Source organism: Leptosomus discolor, chromosome 6 (assembly GCF_034619465.1).
Source record: "Leptosomus discolor isolate bLepDis1 chromosome 6, bLepDis1.hap2, whole genome shotgun sequence".
Classification (NCBI taxonomy): domain Eukaryota; kingdom Metazoa; phylum Chordata; class Aves; order Leptosomiformes; family Leptosomidae; genus Leptosomus; species Leptosomus discolor.
The window spans coordinates 20,590,454-20,613,775 of record NC_141396.1 but is presented as its reverse complement, the minus strand read 5'-3'; the positions used below and the strand labels follow the sequence as shown (position 1 = coordinate 20,613,775).

General features: G+C 40.8%; 1 protein-coding gene across 1 annotated transcript; it reads right to left on the bottom strand.

The window, feature by feature from the left end:
* Positions 1 to 2,023: 2,023 nt before the first annotated feature.
* On the bottom strand, positions 2,024 to 23,322 carry TMEM273 (transmembrane protein 273). The gene is made up of 6 exons (XM_009959021.2): positions 23,268 to 23,322; positions 18,956 to 19,006; positions 18,045 to 18,155; positions 15,793 to 15,817; positions 3,013 to 3,039; positions 2,024 to 2,195 (listed from the first exon to the last, which is right to left on the bottom strand). Exons 1-6 carry the CDS (start codon positions 23,317 to 23,319, stop codon positions 2,150 to 2,152), a joined length of 312 nt encoding a protein of 103 aa, XP_009957323.2. The 5' UTR covers positions 23,320 to 23,322; the 3' UTR covers positions 2,024 to 2,149.

The following is a 23,322-nucleotide window of genomic DNA, read 5'->3' as shown; positions in this document are numbered from 1 at the left end:
TGAACTGCAGTGTTACTGAACTGGGTAACAGACACCTAGGAATCCAGGGAAATTATTCCAATATATCAATTTTCTCTGAAAATAAACCTTACATTTTGTTTTTCAGAATGTGCAGAAAAATTACCATCCAATTTCCTTTGCACTTTTAGAAAACTACCTTCTTTGCTGAGGTAATATTCATATACTCAAATCCTTTTAGTTACAGTTGCAAGAAGTACTGTATCTTATTCTTTATAGAAACAAAATTCTGATGTATCTGCTCTTATGCTCTGACAGTGTGTTGACTCTAAGTCCCTGACTCAGCACATCAGCTCTGCCTTCAATGTGGGGTTAATTGCAGCTCTTCACAATCTGAAGGTTGATTATTGGATGGGAGGCCCTGGCTTCCATGATTTTTTCGAGTGATATTTCTTAATAATACACAGAATTTCTAAGTTAGACTTCAGACTAACATTTGCCTTTTTTTTTTTTTTTTTAAGTTGAATAGCATCTGCTGTATTACAGTAGTGAAGAACTGGAAAGAACCTCATTTGTTATTAACTGCCACATGGCATAACTAAGAGCAGACACTGGCTTGAAAGTTAACTTTAGGAATACATGTTAGATGAGAAATTAAAAAATTCATATGTCTCTAAACACTGGCCTGAGCTAAAAGTTTAGGGAGCTCCAATCTACTTACAGTTTGTGGTCTTTGGATCTGGCTAGTGATTATCTGTAAGTTGCAATAAAATAGTGTAACGTCCTGCTTGGAGTCATCCTGTAATGCTATGACACAACAGCTATGCCTGTGAGATATTGTGATATTACTTAATGTTGCGCTTGCCATCTACCTGAGCTCTCAAGCCTTTGAGTCCTGCTGGGTTTCCTGAGAGGAGCTGCAGGAATAGCAGAGGATGCCCCGTGTGGCATTTCTCTAGCCAAGTTCTCCCAGAGCTCACACAGCTGACGTTTGCTGCCCTGTCTTCACAACCTGAACGGAAAGCCTGGCTTGAAATACAAAAACCTTCCTGCTTTTCTTGCACCTTATGAAGACAATATGATGAAAGAAGTGAAGCTAAACAAACAGAATAGAATCTGTAGCATTATTTTCTCAACTAAGACCAAAGCCATGGTCTTACAGCTTTGGTAGAAGCTGGGGTGTGTTTACAAAATAACTTTGGTTTAAACTATTTAAAACTGAGTATCCTAAACGTTCTGAGACAAAGCTCTGGGGTTTTTTTTTGTTGTCACTGCCACTGTAAGAAGCTTTCTAATTGGAGCCAGGCAAAGCAATTTTGGTAAAATCAAATTCAGCAGAATATATAAGGCTAGAACAAGAATGAAGGGGCTGGGAGACTGAAATTATTCACAAATTCTGTTTGAACTTAGTGCATTGTTTTATACTAAAAAAGTAGGGATGGGTGAATTTTGGAAATGTCGGATTAGCTTGTTTGTAGAATGTTGACATGAAAAGTTTTATTTCAGATGTCCAGAGACTTTTTTACTTTTTTTATTATACAAGACTGTTTTCATTTCAATGTTCTAAAAACAAAATATGAAAACATTTTTTCAAGAAGGAATTTATTTTAAATTACCATATCTAATTTAGAAGGGCTGAAATCAGCATTACCACTGACAGTTAGAGACATCAGTCCTAAAGCTAAAAGAAGGATATAACTTCAGTGTAGATGAAATGTTTTCATATTAACATAAAACCTGTATTTCCTGAAAACCTTGAGAAGCCTCATTTTATTTCGAACTCAAATTAATGATTTAAAAGTTATTTCAGTCGTTTATTTACCTAACTTGAAATATGGGCATGACCATGAATTCTGCTGCTAAATGTATGGCTACCTTTTTGATTACCCTGTATTTAATTGATTTTAGAAATCAATCGTATATGTAGCACAGACTGAACAGGATCTATTAACAAGCAGAGCTCATCTACTTTATTTTCCTCGTACGTTTCCTTCATATATACTGTTGGGGATTGCAGGCTTTTTGTGTGCAGGTGATTGAAGTTAGCATGTACTATGAGCTCTTCCTGTAATCCATCAATCAGTCTTTCAATTAAAGAACAAAGAAAGGAACTGATATTCGTGAGATTCCTGCCTGCGCACGAGAAACTTCTATTGATCCTCAGATCAGGTAACTGTTGATTGCAAAAGGATTATCGATCTTTTGTACTTTGTCTTCCTACTGCATTGCTGTCATCTCTGAAAACAAAGAAATGTCACAGGTTAACAATAACTTTCTGACTTTGGTTTTACCTGGGATGATCCATAGCATCATTGTAAAAGCTGAGCTGGGAGAGACCCAGATAAAAATTACAGGAATTCTAGAAAATTATTAATGGAGCTGTTGGAATTACATTAATGATGTTCCTCCCACTTAACTTCTCTTTTCCTAGAGGTTTCTTTGTATCTTTGGAGGCATCTGTTTTTCCTGAGTGAATTAACAGAACAAATGTATGATTCTGGCCATTGCAGTGACTTCCAGATGCCCTCTTCACTGCCAGGTAGGAATCTGCTAGCAGCAAGTAATACATTTTAGGGCAGCACCCTACTATAAGAACTGTTCCCCTTGTTGCAGACTCTGGATTATAGTCACTTGGGCTGCTTCCCAGGATTGCCTTGCCACATGAGTGGGGAGCAGCTCAGCAGCTCCTGGGTCGATATTGTGGCTGCATCTTTCCAAGAGCTTACTACTTGGACTACCTGCTAATGTGGGGGCAGCTGCATTGTAGCTGCATAGGGCAGACAGCCTTGCAGTGTGCCTGGGCCTTGTGTCAGGGTATTCTGCATACACAACTGGGAAGCTGGAGGACAAGGCAGTTAAATTATTTGCCTTAGGCCATGCAGAGTGTCTGGCAGATCTGGCTGTCAATAGGAACTCGGGGTAACACCCCCCCCCCCCTTTATTGCTGTGTGACCTTTCCCTAAGTGGATGTGCCTTTACAGCTTCTGTGTGTCTGCCTAATACTGTCACTCCACCTCCCTGCACCACCAGATGCCCCCTTCCCCCAGAACATACCTGTTTTGGCTTGATCCTATGTTTGACCTGCAAAGTATAGAGTGAGATATTAATTGTGACTTTCAGAGCAGTAATCAAAGATGAGCATTCCAAGAAGCAATACATTAGGCTTTGGGGACATGCAGGAACTTTTCTTTCTTTCTCTTTTCTTCACTGCTCTTAATCTTTTATTCAGTTTTACTCCATCTAGCGTCAGTGCTTGGAAATAAGATCTTTCCTTGCCTTCCAGTCCTCAACTTGTTTATATTAGATCTCATGACTCCACTGGGAAACGGTATTCATCATAGTTCCTTTCCTTCAATGCTGCTTAAGCATTTTCTGGTGACTTTGCTAGAGAAAGAACTCACAGGAGATTTGGCAGGCAGGGACGTGCTTCTTATAATTTGCCTCAGTCTTTTTTTCCTTCTCTGAGAGAAACTTTGTCACATGTGTCTTTTAGAAAGCTCTGCTGAAATTTTCTGTTCATGTGAAATTCACTGCATTGTTAGTGTCTCTAAGAAAGAGTTAAGACCTGATTCTCATCTTTCTTCTGGGCACACAGTCCACAGGAGACCATATAGTGAGGCATATATAGGCTGGAATCAGAGGGATTTTTTCTGCTCTGCTCCATTTCCTCCCCTGTTTCTTTCTCCAGTTTGGGGCTGGGGTGAGTCAGCATTGCTTTATAAGGTGGCAATGCCTGCACTGTCCTGCAGTGCTTTCACAGCTTAGTTCCCATACTGTCTGCTTTGCCCAGCTCTCGGGGAACTTACAGGGCATCTAGAGAAGGTGTCTGATTAAGTGCAAGGACGGATGTTCCCCAGCATCTACCCAGTACCTGCCTGACAACCTGCTTGCCTGCAGCCTGATGACCACACTGGAGGTACCTGGAGGTTGTCTCAACCATCCTTTGCCTGCACTGGTCTGGCACTTCACAGACACAATGGATTTCTTTTAGTGACACCGCTCTGATATTACCCATGATGTCATGGTTATGCTGCAATATTTTTCAGCTTGTTTTAAACAATTTGTGGCAGCTCCTTTCCCAGAAAAAACAGGCATTTCAAAACTTAATCAGGCAACCTGAAACGGGCTGTGCTTATGAACGTGTCAAAACATCTTCATTCAAATTAACACAGATTTAAGCATGTGAACTACGTTACACAAATTTCTGCCTGTCTGGAACTCTAGCCATTAAAAACTACAACAACCCTCACCCTTGCAGAGCAAGGCCAGTGCAAAGTGTTTTGAGCTAACTGGGGTGAATCATCAATGGATTAGGTATGGGGATGCCCACTTGATCCATTCCCCTGCTTGTGTCGGAGGAAAAAAAAGTGATAGGGAACTGCTGGAAAGGGAATTGTCTTTCAGCTCTGTTCCTACGTGATTGCCTGCCTGTGGCCTGTTCCTAAATAACTCAATTTTCTACATAAAAAAGAGCAAAGAAAAGACTGGTTGGGAGGCCAACGTTCTTCTCTATGTAGCCCAATGTAATTGGTAAGTCACCTAAAGAGAGTGGCTGTCTTGCTGATGTTCTCAGGTGGCCTTCCCACTGTTGATAATGCCAGTTGCTGCAGGAAAGGATGGTCCGGCCTTCCCCAGCATCTCAGCTGTAATATTTTACTACTTCCTGTGTACCAGATGTCCTTCAACAGCCTGATCTCTCTTAAAATTGTTTTTATGTTATACCACATAGATTTTTGGCATGGCCGGTTCCCTGAGGTGGTGGAGATACATGACTGCCTGACCAGAACATGCGTCTGTGCCGGGAAGGAGGGGGAAGCGGAGCTGGACTGTCCCTGGAAATGGGACATTTTGTTGGTTCCATGGGAACCTCCAGGGAGTCATGGAAGCTCACTCAAAGGAACCAGTCCACACTTTAAAAACATTTCCACCTAAAAGGGTAGTTATTCTTTAGCACTTGTCGCCAGCTCCCAGCCTCCTCCTCCACCTCTCCTGTGCCAGCACAAGCATGTCAATGTCTATGCAGTAAATAAGATCTGGGAGTGGGCAAGGTGTTGCTTTTAATGCACAAAAAATAACCTAGTTACTTTTCAGCCAGTGGTTTTCTGTCTTCTTCCATTTACAAGTCCGTACAAATTTCCCATAGAAGCTGTGGACCTCTGTGAAGAGTCTTTAAAACAAATTTAGGCCCATAAACTTCTGTGAACCCATGAGAAGTACACCATGGATCCCCAAGCACTTGAAGCCTACCAGGCAGAAGTCAACAACACTTGGTGTTGTACTTGCTCATTTCTTTCAGCTTGCTATTTGCTCTCTGACACCTGTCTGTAAAGTGCATGTGGAGGTGGGTGGTTATAAACAACAACCAGAAGAAAAATAAACTTAGCTTTTCTGATAGCTAGTACAGATCCTTCAAGGCAGAATTCTTGGAGAGTAAGAGATCAGGGAACTGAAATAGAATGGCCTGACAAGCTATATACATGGTCTTTAAAAAAGGCCTATAAATAATCTTATTTTCTGAGAAGTCACTGAAAGAAGGCTGCGAGGATTCTGTCTGAAATTAGCAGTTTCTTTTTCATATATTTAGTGTGAACTTGTCCAGAAATTCAATGGGATACAGGAAATTCTATGGGTTGGAATATGCAGGACCTCTGAGTTGATGCTGTTCTTTTCTGATTAAGACCTGCGGCACTCTGAGTCTCTTGAGTCAGGAGGCCTTGTTTTGTTTTGGTTTTAAGCTGTCCTTTAGTTATGATAGCAGCTTTCATTCCTAACTAATCACATGTTGTCACCTTTCTGACAACCCTTACTCAACATAAAGCTACTGAGCCTGGATGGCAGACTGGGTACTGCCTGGGAGCAGGAGGCTCTCTGCTCAGTGGCATCTAATATTTAAGTTACCCTGGTTGTCTGTTGACAGGAGTGAAGAGGGTACTCTTCCAGAAACATTTCTGATATTTTTTTTTTTTTAACACAGACTCACAGCAGCTCCAGGGAACGGTAGAGTTACTCATTTATTGCTGGAATCAGTGGCACCAGAAAGTTTGCCAGCAGAGACCACAATGACTGTGGAAGGAATTGCCTCTAACAGGTGTCTGAATATTACCAGGAAAACATTCTCCTGAGTCAGCAGGTTTAGGACCAACTCTTACAATCAAATTATTTAGATCAGCATTCAAGACTAGCCTCAAACAGTTGTGCAGAGGGGTCAGAAGGAGTAAGGATTCCTCCGTGTTTGGCAGCTGTGAAAAGGTCAACTGCAAATGCAGCCCCCAAATCTGAAGGGAACACAGGCGTCCTGGGCCAGATACTCTCCCAGGGAATGTGAAGAGTGGCCAGGGAGGAGCGAAAAATAGCCAGAAGTGTGGCTCTGCCCATCAGGCTGGTAGCTGGCATCAGTGAAATATGCTATATCCTGGAAACAGGTTTAATGAATTAATCTCACCCTAACAGTCTGGGCTGTATATGTGTGTGTATATATACATATATATATATAAACGTCTCTGTGTGCGTATGTGTCTGTACATGAAGTATTCTCTCTATTCAGGAATGGTGCTAAGAGGAACTGAGAGCCTGATAGTGCTTACAGAGTCTTAGAGCTGCTTTTTAAAGCCTGGTGTCCCCAGCACAGTGCAAAGCTTTGTGTCCTTGGTTTTGAAGTGTGTGATATAAAGATTAATTTCATTTTATGGAAAGGGTAATCTGAGCCAAAGCAACTTGTCCAAGGTTGTTCAGAACAATTTTGGCTGGACAGGATAGCAACAAACAGCTAGAAAAGGCAATTTATTGCGCTGGTTACTGGTGACCATTGCCTCAACACAGAATGGGTATTTACGTTTTGTTTCTGCAAATGTACGTGTGCAAGGAGTTGAGACAGACATTTCTGCTGAGATCATTTTCTCACTTTTTAACATTTACACAGACACACATGGAGTTGTTTAGGCTGTCTTTGTTCACACTTATGTTGATTTGCAATAGCATGCATTACTATGGCATTTGTGCAGCTTTTAAATATTTTTCATTAAACTCATTTCCTAGGATGCATACTGAGAAAACCTAAGGCAGTGAACACATCCTTGAGTCTGTCAGCCACCCACTAATCCTTACAGTGTTGGGCAAGGAATCAGGCCTGCTCCAGTGTGTCAGTAGGGCCAGACTCATCTTGTGCAGGTGGTATCTGCTCCTTAGTGAAGTGCAAAGGCACTTCTGCCTGAGAGGACTGTAGCCCTCCAAGTTGTCTTCCACTCTCATTCTCGCTGTGGTTGTTCACTACTGATATTTGTCCATAGTGGCAATATGAAGGGAGGCTCTGCAGTCAAAGCAGATCACAAAGGAATCATCTTTGATTGATTTTGCAAGGCTTGTTTAGATCATGGAGGAGGTTGAGTGAATTTGCTGGCTTTGTTTTTCCTTATTTGTAAACCTGTAACCACTTAAAAAAATTTATGGTGACCTAATTTGTGTGTTGTTTGTAGAACATACTAGTTGGCAGAATTAAATACCTTGTGAAGGGCTGCTTGGGGAAAAAAAAAAAAAAAAAAAGATTGGCAAGTGAAAGAACAGCTTAGGATATAGCTGAGGGATGTTAAGAGAAAACCCCAGAGGTGTCAAATATTCTTCTGAATCTACATGACTGATTTTCTCCAAATCCAAGAAGACAACACTGGCTGCCATAGTTTAAAAGGAGTATTAATGGAAGAGGAAAAGAAAATCCAGGCTTGTTTTAGAAGAACAAAGACAGATGCAGGCAACTCAAGGGCTTTAAAGAAGTTGAGGATTACTGAAGAGATGCAGGAAGTTGTCTGGATTACTGGGGATTTAGATAGAACAGGAGTGCATGTAGGGTGTGGCTAATTTTTTCCCTTTGATGCTTCACTTCTGCTGTTGCAAGATGCTTTATGACCATTCACGAGAAGGCTACTTTGAACTGGTCACAGTTCCTGTAAGGAGAAACTATAGCACTGAAACTCAGTTTTGCCTCCTCCGTGAGTCCAGAAGATACTTGGGGCACATGGGAATGGAACTGTGGAAGATGAAGACTCAAGACCAAAGGATGCATTCATACAGTCCAAAAGAAGGACAGGGATGCAGTCTGTCTGTCCAAGAGCAGTGGTCTGCAAGGTACAGGGGAGCTGTGGCATACTTTATATTTCATAAGTACAACCATTTCTAGTGCTTCACATGGGAAGAAACAGACACCTGCAGGCTACAGACGAGGGGCGAAGAAAGCCCAGTGGGCACTGGGAAAGACAGCCAAGATGGAGATGGGAGAATAGATGGACCAGGAGGCAGCAGACTCTGCCATTTCCATCAGCTACAGTGGTGGTCATAGACAGGTAAAAACTAGATAGAGTTTGAAGCTTTTTGGCATGTTCTCCAGTGCTTTTTCTTCACTGCTTTCCCATATCCTTCTGCCGAACCTTGCTCTTTCAAGACCAATGTGTTCATTGTATAGCACGAATGCTGTGGCTGCACACAAGGGCAAAACTGAGCTGAGTAGGGAAAGGGAGGTAACTAGTGGGCTGGGGCAGATCCACTGTGGTGTGTTTTTGTGGGACTATATGAAGTGATTGTTGTGCCAGGGAGGCCCATCTGTGCTGCAGTGTGAGCTGCCTTCTGCCATGTGTCTTTCTGGCAGCTCTAGTTTCTGACAGCTGAAACTCTTGTTTTTCGTGTTTTCTGTTGAAAAGCATCTTGGAGGATTTGGTCTGTTCCCGTCACTGTTCTGCTAATGCGGAAATAGGAGACACCTCGGGAAGGACTGCCTATGAGACACCCATCAAGTGCCAATGGTTTTGAATGGCTTCTGACAAATCTTCTATTTCATAAGTCACTGATTGTTGGGGTTTTTTCCATGTTTTTTTTTTTTCTTTTTTCCTTTTTTGCAAGGCTAGTGAGTTGAGCTTGCAATTTGAGTCAGTTGCAGCTTGAGTGAATGGTAGGCACAGTCATATATTACATTTAAAGAAGAAAGTACTTTTTGAAAATTAGGATTCATCATTGTTACATGTCCGAAGGCCAGGCTGGGAAAAGACCAAGCAGCTGGGACTCTGTGTGAAAGGCTAAGCCAACTCACCTTTTCAAACCGTTTCATACCAAGACTTGCTCTTCTGGTAAAACTGGTAGTACTCCAATGCTTAACTCAGAATACCAGTGACTGTGCTTAACAAATTCCTTTCCTATGCCTGTATTCCTTACTTGCATCCCACATTTTGGAAGAGGTGAATCAGAAAGATGAGAGACAGCTGGAAGCCACTGAGGGAACATGTTTAAGCAATAGGAGACTTGGAAGGTAGAGACTGTAATCTTGCAGGTAAAGACAGGATGCTGTAGTGCCCATCTGCCGTCTCCTGGGGGCATATGACAGATAGATTTATGCCTAGGAAAACCTGTGCTACTTCATCTATCTGCAGTTGACAATGTTTGTTAGTACTTTGTAGCGTTAGATAATTCAGTGGTCACACATATTTTGTGTAATAAGTCATTGTTTTCATCTCCCTTTGCAAAGGTGTCCAAAAAAATACTATGTTAATTCTTTAATGGGGGCCTTATCAGGAAGACCACAGCTTGAATGAAATGTAGAGAATGAACTAGCCTCATTCCAGGTATCTCCAGGCTGGAAAGTGAGATACTTTACTGTTGGGAAAAACGCCCTTTTAAAGTCAGGTTAGTGCAAAGAAAACATCTGTTTCCAATTCTGACATATTTCGACAGGAGGGAAGCACTTCACTGAAAAGTAATTAAAGTTCACAAAAGTTGCTTAAAATGACGAATACCAGTTCCTGTTTCCTGCTCTATTTGTATAAAAATCTTCCTTGGAGAAGACATCTTAGTTACTCTGATTAGGAAGTGGATAAAGATAATTCCTTTGCAGATTTATTTTTGATATCACGTTATTTCAAGTACTTTTACCATTGAACTTGGCTACAGTAGAGCAGCAGTATGTGCCTGCATCTTAAGCAGGTATGATTTCAGTGGTTAGTGGAGCGGCTGAGACAGTATCCCTCCCTGGCTGCAGACTGAATGTCATGTGTGAATAGCTGATACGGTGTCTGAGTTGCTGCAATGCATTTCAATGCCCAGCATCCTGCCCAAGCTGTGTCTTAAATCTTGATCCTTTTTTCTTGTGCACCACTCTTCCAATGACATGTTGAGACAAGGCCAAAATCTCTTCTATTTCAATGTGTATTTACTTATGGATTTTGGTTTGTAAATTTGGGCCCTTTTTCCAAAGGACTCCCATCTGTGGCTTTCTCAAGTGCCCTAGCATCAAAACTAGGTCTTCAGTTAAGTTTATTTGTGAGCTCAGACTCCAGTGATTAGACAGGTTGTGCCTCTCATTTGCAGCTGATAATATCAGTGATGACTCATGCCTACTCGATTGGCTTCCTGTTTGGTAAATGTATTCTGCAATTCACAGTATTACAGACCAATTTGAACTATTCAGATCAGAAAGAACTGCTCTCTCCAAAACATGAGATTTTTCTTTCTATCTCACTTCAAACCTATTTGAAGGACATGAAATTTTTAGATCAGATTCTGTTCACTGTCTCTGCCTCTCAGTGCAGCTGGCTACAGATTGGAACCTGACAAAATGCTGGGAAAAATGTTCTTGGCTCAAACATTTAGGCTGAGACAGTTCTGCTACTTGGAAGCAACTGCAGCTCAACATTCAAACTTGCGTATGATTGCCCAAACCTAGTCTTCTCCATGCCATCCAACTCTGATGTTTGTATTTTCCAAGTGGATGATTTAACCTCCTATGTAATGCATGGTGCTGGTTTTAGAGTTCAGACAATGAGGAGACTGGAAGCTTTCAAGGGGTAATAACATTCCAAGTCCTCCTCCATTCACCTAAAGAGTGCTCTGATTTTCAAGAGTACCTTGTGGTTCCCAAGCATAGTCTAGCAAAGGAAACAGAACTGGTCCCTTAGAAAAAGTCAAGTGGGAAAATACAAAGGAACATCTAGATACTGCTTTAGGTAGCAAAAGAAAATCACTGATACTATACGCTCAGCACTCGGCTAACGAAGCTCCAAATCTCCTTCTCTCCTCCATCAAACATCAGAATGACTCGTGTATTGCATTTAAAACCTCATCTCCTGCTGAGTGATTTGCATGGGGCTCTGTATAACCCAGTGAGCGGCATGGGGAGTTTTTCTGTGTACTGTTGCCCAGGATGTGTTAAGGCAGGTTTAAAATATGTACCTTTCCTTTTTTAGTAAACATTCCCTGTCTCTCCATCCACCATGTGTCTGTATGTCTCTTTCTTTCTCTCCTTCTGTCAAAATAAATTTAACTGCCATGCACTGTAGTTAACTCAAAATATTGCTAGCATTAAATGTGCCCAGACATTTTTATTAATACATTAAACTTGCATGAAATTTTTAGACATAATGATTTAACAAGCTTACACCAAGATGGCATTTGAAACTGACATCAGCTATTAATTAAAAAAGAGGACATTAAATAATTGTCAGTTGACATCTAAATTACTGTTTTGTTAGCTGACAGAAGCTTGCCTCAAGCTTCTTTCTCTTCTCAAGTGTTAGTAAATGTCCCATTGAGTTTAAGGGAACCCTATTATGAATTGATTGTCTAAATCTTAATGATCTATACCTGACTAAAAAAGTGGTAAACACGATTAATTATTTCACAATGTGCTGACAGTGTCATGTGGGTGCAGAAATGCTACTGATTTTATTTGGGAAAGTATCAAGGGTGACATATCACAATGCTTCCTGATTTTAGTGGCAACCTGTTCTTTGAATGAGTTGGTTAGGTTCAGTACCAGCTAATCAGGATTCTAGCATAAAAGATTATTTGCATCAAGGCCTTCAACTGTTACAAGGCTGAGCAATTCCATCGACAATGATGATACTGTGCTGGGTGACACTCTCACAGAGTATGTCCCAGCTAGAGAAAGAAATAATTGAGTGGCTTGAGGCACGTATGGGAATCATGATGTGAAATTTAAAACAAAATTTGGCTGAAGGTGAATATGGTGAGTGGTCTATCAGTTGCATTAAGGCTTTTTCCTGAACAAACACTAATCATCACTGGTCAAGCAGAAAACAAAGTGGTTTGCAGAAGATATGACAGTTCTTTCTGATCCTAAAGTAGAGGTGTCTTGATTATCACTGAGGGTTTCAGATTGCCTGTATCCCTGAGGGATTTGGGATGTCTGTGTGATTGGTTGGAGTAAATCTAGAACCAGGTGATTTCAGATAGCAGACTTTGCTTTATCAAAGGGTTTTTCAGGACTAGCCACTGGCCTAAAAATGCCATGAATTATAATGCCCAGGGAATTGAAGCAAGTAGCTAAAATCAGTTTAGACCTAATTATCACATGTCTCTCCAGTGACATGAGTAAGTCGGAAACTATCCCTATAATCTATGGGGAAAAATAAATCAGATAAAAATGAACATATAGCTTGGATTTTCTTGAGGAATCTCCTTGGTATTTATAATACTGTAGCACTTAAAGTGCAGGTACTCAGCATGAGTAATATTTCAATGCTCTTTTCAGGAAATAAACTGGGGGTATTGAGATAGCTTTGTGTTTGTGGGGTTTTGGGCATTTTTTTGGTTGCCGTTGTTAAGAACACCTGCCTCCCATACATCCCCTTTCAGAGATACACAACTTCAACCAGTTGGATGAAGAATATTGGAATCCAAAACATGGCATATAACCCCATTCTTTGGGTCAAGCTTGGTCCTACAACAAAGAGACCATCCTATGATTCTATCCTGTGATTTTATTCTATGATTCTATGAGATGCCAGTGTGGGTGAGAGTCCTATGGAAGGCTACCACATACTTTAGCTATTACTTGTGCTATAAAGGTCCAGTTCCAACCTTTAAAATATTCCCATTAGGTATAGGCCAGTTTAACACGTCAAAACAAACTCTACCATCTGGAAAGGCCTTACCCTGAAGAAGATCAGGATGAAAGATAAAAAAGTACATTGAATCCTGAATGCTGTAGTTTCTTCTGATTTTCTGTGAGTAGATTTCTTGGGTGATGGTGCAAAACCAACTAAGCTAGTTCTGCATCGACTATCTGAGATGTTAACAAGTACAGCTTTGTTTATAAAACAAAGCACCATACATACTTCCTTGCTAAAAAATTATTCTATCTTGAGGATATCTGCATTTCACTAATCATAGAATCATAGAATGGTATGGGTTAGAAGTGACCTTAAAGATCACCTAGTTCCAACCCCCCTGCCATGGGCAGGGACACCTTCCACTATATCAGGTTACTCAAAGCCTCATCCAACCTGGCCTTGAACAATTCCAGGGAGTGGGTGGCATCTGCAGCTTCTCTGGGCGACCTGTTCCAGTGTCTCATCACCCTCACAGTAAAGAATTTCTTCCTAATATCTAATCTAAATCTACCCTCTTTCAGTTTGAAATCGTTACCCCTCATCCTGTCACTACACACTCTGGTAAAGAGTCCCTCTCCACCTTTCCTGTAGGCTCCCTTTAAGTACTGGAAGACCACTATAAGGTCTCCCCAGAGCCTTTTCCTCTCCAGGCTGAGCAACCCCAACTCTCTCAGCCTGTCCTCATAGGGGAGGTGCTCCAGCCCCTTCATCATCTTCATGACTGTCCTCTGGACCTGCTAAGGTCCTACTAAGGATTAGTTTATAGGGGCATTTTTAAATGTTTGCTATGCATATGGTAATATTTTTACTGTCAGAGGTTTCCTTAAGACCAGTAGAAGGTTGTATTGTTTCCTCAGATTAACACCTGCATTATAGAATCCCCTAATGAGCCACCAAGGAGTAATGCGTATATACCTTGAAGTGAATGAGAACAAAAATTTGTTAGTAAATTACTCACTGCCACAGCGGAATTTAAAAGTACACCTAATTAAGAAGCGACGGTGGATTTCTAGTTGTTTTCTACTTAACCAAAAAAAAGTAATCTTTAACATACGTAGTTTTTCCCCCAAACGTTGTGGAATTACAGCTTCTCTCACTGGTCAGTGCCGGTGGCTCTAAGGCAAAGAGTTTGTCTATGGTGTCACGTGTCCAGCCTTAAGACCAGAATTTTGGCATGAAACTGGAAACTTCACTCTACGTTCTAGCAAACGCCTGTAGACTGGCATGAGGAATCATGAAAGGGGTCAATGTAAGGGCATCATTAAAGATGTTGAATTTTGCTGCCATGACAGTCAGTCACTTCTCCTAGGAAGATCAGAGGATGATATCATAGACATTCAAACTGTCTCTGAAGGAAAATATCATATGTAATAAACCGCAAGGGAAGGTAGAAAAGTCCAATGCGGACCAGTTCGTAGATCATACCATCTGCATTCCATTCAGGCAGTAAATCTACTGCCTTCTGTGTCTCTTCTTGTCTTTGTCCCTCTCCTCCCTTTATTCCTTTTCCTCTTGACCCTGGTCTCTGGCTTTTCTGTTTCAGCTTAGCTTTTTCTTTTGTCCTTCCCATTCGTTGCTCTGTCTATGCTGTCCTTAATACACTAGAAATTTTACTTGGTATTCTGTGTTTGTTCTTCTGGCCGTATGATAGTCCTAATCTAATTTAGGTTAATACACAGAAATTGTCAGTGTCTTGTAAGAGAATAGTGCGTTACTAGAAAGGAAATCTTTTGTGACAGTTAGCTGTGTTAGGTTCGGGAAGTATCTCCTTGGGAAAATAACAGATGTTTCATGGCTGGGACCCTTCTCTGTTGGACAGGCAAAACATCGAAGTACTTGCTGCAAGGGGTGCCCTTGCTTTGATCTTCAGCTGAGTGTTTACATATGCTGTGCTCTTTTTATGAGGAATGACTGTGACAGGGACATCCTTCTATCCAGCTCTCTGAGAGAGGCCGAAGGCCATTTCTTAGTTCGTTGAGTACAGCTGTTGCCTTCAGTTCATGAGAATGCTGATTAATTAATGTTTGGGTTTCTTTATTCACTTATAGAATGTATCAAAGGGACACAAAAAAGTGTCCATATCTATAGATTACCATGAGCCAACAGCCAATTTGCAGTCCAGAGTCCCTGCTCCTCTACATATCTACCCTATTGCCTGTCTTTGGAGGAAATGAGGAGTGGGCATTGCCTAAGCAGTCTAGCACTGCCTCTCCTGCCTCTCCTGACTCTGAACCTGTCAAGTACTCAAAACCTAAAATACTCTTACTGTTTCTGGGTAAGGGAGAAGAAGGTGAAGGGCAAGAATGCATCCCTTCTAGCAGAAATGACCACTTCATGACCGTGAGCTGTAAGAGCCTGGAGTGAGGGGAGTTGTCAGAACTGAGATCCAGAGTAACTGGGAAAACTTTGATTAAGCCATTTATCCTGGTTTACTTCTTTTTCTTCTTTTATTTTCTTTTTAACAAAAAAAAATCTAAAGGGCTTGTGAATATATGACAATAAAGTAAAAACTTTGTTTCAGAAAAAATGTAGAAAAGTTCTAGCAATGTCAAACATCCAACTTCAGCACTTTTGAAACAAGGGCTTTGGTTTTCATCTGTTAAAAAAAAAAATTTAAGGAGTTTGCTATTATAATACATAGTACAAACTTAAAAAAAAAGCTTAATCCAAAGCGTTTGAAGGATTTTCTTTTTAAAAAGAATCTGTCTGCTGCCATTTCTTTCCTGTTTCTGAAATACCAAAACCCTGTTAGAAGGAATTTCCTTTTTCCGTGTAGATCTACTGGATACACTGCATATCATGGTCCTCTAGAGGCTTGCATGTGTGTTATATAGTGTCATTCAAATCACAGCTGTGGCGAAGCATCATGCATAAAAAGAGAGGAGTTAAAAGCATTACAGTTTGTGTATCACACCACCTCAGGAAACACATGGGCATTGACTCTTACCTTCTATCCATTTTGCCATCTGACTCTAAAGAGAGAACAGGAAAATGTGGTTAGTTAAGAAACCAAGAACAGAGTGGTGACAGGCCTGCTCAGAAGTTATGAGGATGCAACTAGGAGAATGTAGTTACAGCTGGTAAAGATCCAGCCATCCTTTCTGAGGCAAAACTCTTTGGTATTAGTAGTGTCATGCAACCTTCCTAAAGCCCTTCTTGATTCTTCCAGCTGAAATATCGCATGTCAGTTTTCTCAGAGCTGCATCTTTGCTCATATTTTGGTTATTTTGAGTTTGAATGAGGCGTATCCCCAGAGTGTCATAAGAAACAACTTTGAGTGCAGATGCTTGCTGAGAATGAGGCAAAAGCGGTTTCCCTTTAGGCCTGCTACATAAAGAAAGCATCGGCCATTTGTCTTTCAGGAAGTGGCATAGGAAGTGGCATTACGTTGTCATTTGTACCCTCATGGCTACCTGGGGAGTCTGTTTGCAAAATTATCCTTTAAAAGACCAGTGTTTACTGTAAATAGGATGGAATAAGGTTGTGACTGGTATGCTGAGCTCATCATAGCATTATTGTGCCCAGAGAGCTCAGTCTACTTCAATCCAAGCTTAACAGTTAAAGACCACTCTGCTTTCCTCCTCACTAAGCAAGAATCTGTGACTACTGTTAAAGTGGTGTGTCATGGTGCACTGCTGACTTAGTAGGGTTAGACAGTTCTGGATGCTGGAAAATGACCTTTCATTTGTCATGTGAAGGTTAATACAAAGATCACATAGCCACAGAAGTAAACATTTCTGGATACAGCAGATGGACAAGCAGCTCCTAGAACTGTGCTGTAGCAGCCTGACTGAGTTCTCTCACTGCATTTTCTTTGTTTAATGTCTGACTCCTTTTTCATGATGGAAACTGATTACATTTATCAGAATTTCTCTGTTTTTAGAAGAGGACTGCAACAGCTGGTATTTTGCATGCAACCAAGCTGCAAAGGTTCTTTTTTTGAAACCCATCATGCAGATACCATACAGAGAGCAATGCTTTCAGTCACCAAACTCTCTTATTATAGTCCCTCTTCTTTCAGTAAGGATTATTTCTCCACTTATTTCATGAGATTGCCTTACTGCTTCCATTTCTGCTGTGGTTTCCTTCCAAGTCAAGTTTTCATGTGCTACTAAGAGAACAGACTGCTCTTGACAAGCAAGATGCAGGTTGCAAAGATTTGCCTTAGCAAAGTCCCAGGACTCTTTTTTAAAAAACAAACAAAACAACCAGCTTGTACTCATGTTCTGGTCAACCTGTTAAGACCTTGCATTTCCTCATTTGCCACTGTCTGTTGCTATTGTATTTGCTATGCTTTTTTGTTTCTAGCGCTTAACTGCAGTTGAGTGTTACTGTGTGCTGTTATTTCATTCCACAGATGACAGTTGTATTTCAACAGTGGAAGAAGTTATCACAATGTTTGCTCTACAGTGCTCTGTGAAGCACTTTGGAGTCCTGTCAAGTAAGAGAGGCTCTGTGCAGAGGATGGAGGGCCATGGACCAACATTGCCTCTGGGGATGTCCATGGGACAATTTCTGCCTGTCACTAACTTCTGTCTGCTGAAATGGTGGACGTTATTCAGTTTAACTTCAAGATTTTGGATTTGAATCCAAAACCATGGGCTATAAACTGCTGGTCCAAAGTGAAAAGGAGATGCTGCTACGAATGGTTATAATGTTAGATTAAAAAGCTTTTGCCTGTTTCAGATGAAAAACATACTTTCCTGTGGCAACTTGAAAACCAGTCACAGTGGAAAAGTTACAGGGAATTTTGCTATGTATTCTGATGGAAACTGCATATTTTAGAGTCAGACAGTTGCATTTGAAGGAAAAATCCAGAATCAGTGAAATGAATAGTAATTTTTTCTAGGAAGTGTAACCAAGCCTTTTGCCCATCTGGCAAATCCAACAGGCTCTTTACCTTCTGTTGAACAGGCAATTTTGTTTTTAAAAAATTAATTATTCTAGAAGATATCCAGGCAGTATGCTGAAGTGAATTCTATTTCTTTTGTAAGGCTAAAGAGCAGAGTTGATTATACTGGAATGTGAATCTGCAGTTCTAGGAACACCAGTGCTTCAGACATTTTTAAAACAGTTCTTCAAAAGAAAACCAGGGCTGTAGTACACACACGATTCCTAACATTGAAGCTCAGATCTGTTGTATCAGAACATAAGGAGATCTAGATCTCGCGTTAGGAAGTTAGGAGTATTTTTTCTTACCTCCAAAGACATTGTCAATCATTTGGGTTTTGATCATGCAGATTATTGCTGCTACAAACACGATTGCTAGAAATGCTCCTAGAGTAACTCCTACAATAACATATGTGAAATCTGCAAAAGTTGAAAACAAGTCGTTGAGTAATAAGTACAGTCTTTGTGTTTCAGATGTGACACAAATTTTCCAAAGTTTAAATGCATCCCTAAAAAAAAAAAAAAAACAAATCATATTTATTCTTTGGAAGGGCCCGATAATGCTGAGCCAGACTAGGTAGCTGAGAAGAGTCTACTCTTCTACTCTTTCAACCCCCTGCACATCATGAAACCATGTGAACCTGTGGCTAAGGGGCTCTATTCTGTTTTAGGGTAATGAACAACTTTAGGCTTTGGTGTGGGCAGGTCTCAGCTGAGTTTTAGAGCTAGGGCTCTGCTTCTCCCCCCAAAGTGAAATTCTCCATCCCCACTCCCTTGCCACTCTGTATCCTGCCAAACTCTTATTCCTGCTTCCCATAGCTGCACATGCACAGCTTCACCTTGACCTCCTGACTATTCTTCCTCTTTGCTGGGAGGAAGCACGAGAATTTTTAAGTGTAAACCGTGAAACATATTGTGATTTTGCATCACTGTGTGTACACAAGGTTCCACCTTCGTCTCACAGGAAGAAGAGTGCATGTGTTCAGGCTTAGTGTTCCAGGCTCCGTTTTCCCTATGCTCATTATATTTACCTAAAAGTAACTTAAAAGCTTCAGTCACACAGCAGGACTCTCCTGTGCTAGGCAAAGTACAAACATGCAATCAGATAATTATCTTCCACAGTAAGAAGTATGTAAAGTCTTCTAAGCACATTCATTTTTGTTACATTTGCTTTGCCCCTAAGTTCCTGTCTCAAAGCTAAAATCTCACCATGAACTTACCTATTTCCTCCTCTGAGTTTCCAGAAGCATAGACCTTTGCTCTCCAAAAATCTGAAATGGAAGTATTTTAGCCTGTTAGGACGTCAAGGAGAATGCTTTATATTCAAGGAGAATGCCATATCTGGCTATTTCCAAGGGGATGGTTAATCCTGGTAAAGCTTAAGAAAGGATCTGAGGCTTCCTGGAATAGTGAAGTGTTATCAGTCAAGTTAATGAGGACATCCTAGGAATGTGACCAGCACATTCCTATTTCGGATAGAATAGAAAATACAATTTTAAATTTTTATGTTGTTTTAGCAGTGTTTCCATTCCAGAGTTTCCTCACTGCAAGCTGTATGCAAGACAAGTCGCTATAAATCAAGAAAAATATTACAGATGTTAATAAGACATGTTAACAAGAGAGGGTATGACACACCCCAGCACCCCTGTCCAGAAAACATGAGTCCCAATTCTGCCTGTAGTTCCAGTCTTCAAAATGTGATTTATTGATGGCAGAGAAGAATCTTTTCCTCTTACAAGAAAACATCATGGGCTGGAAGCAGCCTTTTCAGAAATTCCCACGCCAAGTTCCCTGTTCATCAAAAGGACACCCTCCCAGGCCTTCTCTTCTCCATAAAGCCATTGAGCCTCATGCTCATGGTGTTCAGGCCCTCAGAATGGAGTGGCTTTGAAGAAAACAATTCATTTCCACATACTTTTTGAAGGAAACCAATTCAAAATTAAAAGAAAAAAAAGTCAAGAAAAAGGAGAGAAATCATGTTTAGTGTTAATGTTGCTTGCTTATCACAGGAAATTGCTAATAATGTACACTTAAACATTTTTTTCGGTGATGTGCATGCAAGGATATTTCCACCGAAGTCTTTTCAAGTAGCCACAAATGATGTAACTGATGCGTAGCTGCATGAGTGCCTGGACCGTGAGAAGGCTTTAAAGGCAGATATGACTCCTGCATTTTAAAACAGCATGTTATGAAATTTCTGCCTCCTGTACATGCAGTGCGTATGGGACCTGGTGGGAAGATAGTTGGTTTGGATGCAACATTGTCTTTTCATAGGCATAGTGGAGAATTGTGAGGGAGTATCATCTGACTCAAACTCCAGTGGGTTTTTAAGGTCCTACTGCTAAGGTGTCCAACATCCTAAGTCCCAGCTTGCCTCTCCTCTGTCTCCTCCACTTCTTCAGAGAAATAATTCTGTCTTCTTGAAGTTTTAGGGGCTGTGCTTTCATTTCTTGTCCAGTAAAACGAATTCTAGAAATATTGCTTTTAAACTTGAAACATAGTCCTCCCACTCCAAAATCAGCCATTTTGGTACCTTTACAGAAATCCATCTTGTGTCTGCTTTTGAGACTGCTGAAACTCTCTCTTGAGCTGAGAGTGGGCTCTGGGGCTTCTGAGTTATGTCAGAAAAATCTGATATATTGGGTGGCTCACCACAGATTTGTTTTTATTTCCTGTATTTAATCATATTTCTAATCTCAAATTTTCATAAATTACAAACCAAGCTTAAAAAATCTGGAGATGAGCTTAAAAAAAATCCTGAGTTTTAAAGCAAATGTATTTTGGTAACTATAATTCTGAGCTGAAAGTTCTTTTTTGCCGAACTTTTCTTCATAATTAAAATGTCTGGAACCTTATTTTATATAAACAGAAATGTTTTCTCTCCAAAAACCCCATGACACTCAGAGAAGGGAATTGGGAGGGGTGGGGAATCCAACTGCAGATATGATCACAAAAGCTGGCTATACTGAATGGCCAAAATCAAAGTTACAAAGAAAAGGAAATTAAAAAAAAATGCCTAAGACGACAGAGTAGGTATAAAAAGCATAGTTTCTGATTTTCCAGCTTAAAAACCAGTGTCTCTGCTCTCTCCTGTGAATTTATTTCATTATAAATTTTAAAAAAACCCCTTTCTTCCACCCCCTTAATTATTCTTTGTGCTGATATGAAGAATGTTTTAAATTCAAACATAATAAAAGTGATATTGTATTACTTTTATTATCCTAATGATCATAATACATAGACCTTAATGTATGCTTTCTAATGGAATTAAACCAGTGACAGATTATGTGCTTTATGGCAGAAATAATATTTTACATGGAATATTTTATGTAGGTCAGTTTAATATATTGAGATTAAATTATTAGTTTCTTTTAAAAAAAGGAGGGAGGGAAATCTCTGAAAACCCACAGGACTAGAGAGAACATTTTCAATTCATACTTTCAATATGGTTTTAATTAAGGTTTAATATCATTTACTGGATGCTGTTTAAATACCGTTTGCTTTTGAGGACTGTATTAGATAGCCAGCTTCTGTTTGTTTCAGTTTCTTCTTAGGTGGAAAGAAGCAGATTGACTAAGTCAAATACACATATGCTGCCGTTTGACCTAGATCCCACCTTCAATTTAGATCTTTTGGGGATGTATAGAAACCTGCTGATACAGAGGGGTTAGAAATGATGCCTCAAATCCTTCAGCGCTCTAGTCCTGGTGCTGCTTTCTGACCCTTTGTCTCTCTATAAGGGGTTTACACAGAATCACACACAAGATCACACAGAATGTTAGAGGTTGGAAGGGACCTCAAAAGATCATCTAGTCCAACCCTCCTGCCAGAGCAGGACCACCTAGAGTAGGTCACACAAGAATGCATCCAGGCGGGTTTTGAAGGTCTCCAGAGAAGGAGACTCCACAACCTCCCTGGGCAGCCTGTTCCAGTGCTCTGTCACCCTCACAGTGAAAAAAATTTTCCCTATGTTAATATGGAACCTCCTATTCTCCAGCTTGCACACGTTGCCCCTTGTCCTATCACTGGACATCACTGAGAAGAGCCCGGCTCCATCCTCCTGACACTCGCCCTTTACGTATTTATAAACATTGATGAGGTCACCCTTCAGTCTCCTCCAAGCTAAAGAGACCCAGCTCCCTCAGCCTTTCATCGTAAGGGAGATGTTCCATCCCCTTAACCAACTCCTACGTGAAGACAGGAATTTTTTGAGCTCTAATCCTTGCCAGGTACCTCTCCATCCAAGGCCTATAGATTTGCCATTGCCTTCACCTATTCATGTGACACTTGGAGGCATGTTAATGCATTTTCCTTGTATCTAATGCAAAGTGCCTTTTGCTGTAGAACATGTCTCACTGTTCTTGAATCTGCATCTCTTTGCTCTAAGCAAATGCTAATGTATTAATGGGACTTGTGCCATCTGATTGTTGAGGAACAACCTGTCAGAAACTAGGGAGCAGTCATTGCTGACTTCACATCTGTAAGAATGGATGGTTAACCACATCCTGTGTGGTGGACAGGCTCCATTCCTCTGGACTCTTGGAATTGTCCATAGAAAGGTGCAGAGGGTTTGAAGAGCCAATAGAAAAAGGATAGTGAGAGTGACAAATTCCTATGCGTACCCTTAGAAGGACTACAAGAGGATAGAACACTGCTGTACATCTATGGATAACTCTGCTTGCAGAATCAGAGGCAGGAGCAGATATCCAGTGGATGCAAGCTGAAACAGCTGATCTGCACGCCTCAGGTGAGGCAAAATGCCCGTGTGGGATTCCCCAAGTGTAGATGATCATTTTCTATGAATTTCTGCATGAAGTGGGGTAGTGTGGAGGTATTCACTAGGTAAAGATGAGGCTTTTGCCACCAGAGGGTGCCTGCCTCCTTACCTGATGCCTTGGAGACCACAGTAACCCATGTTCTGTCTGTAGCTGCTGCCAGCTCCATCCTCCCGATTAGTCCACATTAGTCCCAATGTTAATATGACCCCTGCTGACATTTCCTGTCCATGAGCCCTACTTCTTCCCTGCATAAAGCAGAGGTAAGTAACCGTAAAGAGGCAAGTTGTGAGAAAGCCCTGTTTTGGGTTGGCAGGAAGTGTTAGAAGCAGCATGAGTCAGGAGCATCAAAGTCCTGTAAGTGAGAGTCACAGAGATCAAAAGTGGCTTGCAGATAGCACGCACACAGATCAAGGTTTTCTTTATACTCTACTGAAGTATCGTTTTCTATACAGTGCCAAACAGGATGCTCAGCAGCTCTGCGTTCTCATCTGCGAAGATGCAGATATTTGATTTCGTGGTGTCTTCTGGATTGTGCACAGCTGACCCTTTAGCACTCAGACTAGAAAATGTTAGCTAGAAAACTCAGCAAAATATTGCACTGTGTCAACAAATGTCCTTTCTCCAAGTAACAGAGTTCTAAACAAAGTTTTGAACAGCATATATAAATTAGACTAGGAAATAAATAACCCCACCAAGCTCAGGGAAAAAAAAAGCTGTCAATAAGAATGGAAAGGAAATATGACAGGTCACTTACGTAAGAGAAGAAGTGCCATTAGGACTGATATCCAGCTTGTTAGTAAGGTCATTGT

Excerpts from the sequence above, each read along its gene's own strand:
- TMEM273 (XM_009959021.2), bottom strand. The coding sequence starts at position 23,319 with ATGACCTTACTAACAAGCTGGATATCAGTCCTAATGGCACTTCTTCTC. Across the intron at positions 18,156-18,955 it reads AAACTCAGAGGAGGAAATAG|ATTTCACATATGTTATTGTA; the intron begins GTAAGTTCATGG and ends CAACTTTTGCAG. Across the intron at positions 15,818-18,044 it reads GATTGACAATGTCTTTGGAG|AGTCAGATGGCAAAATGGAT; the intron begins GTAAGAAAAAAT and ends TTCTCTCTTTAG.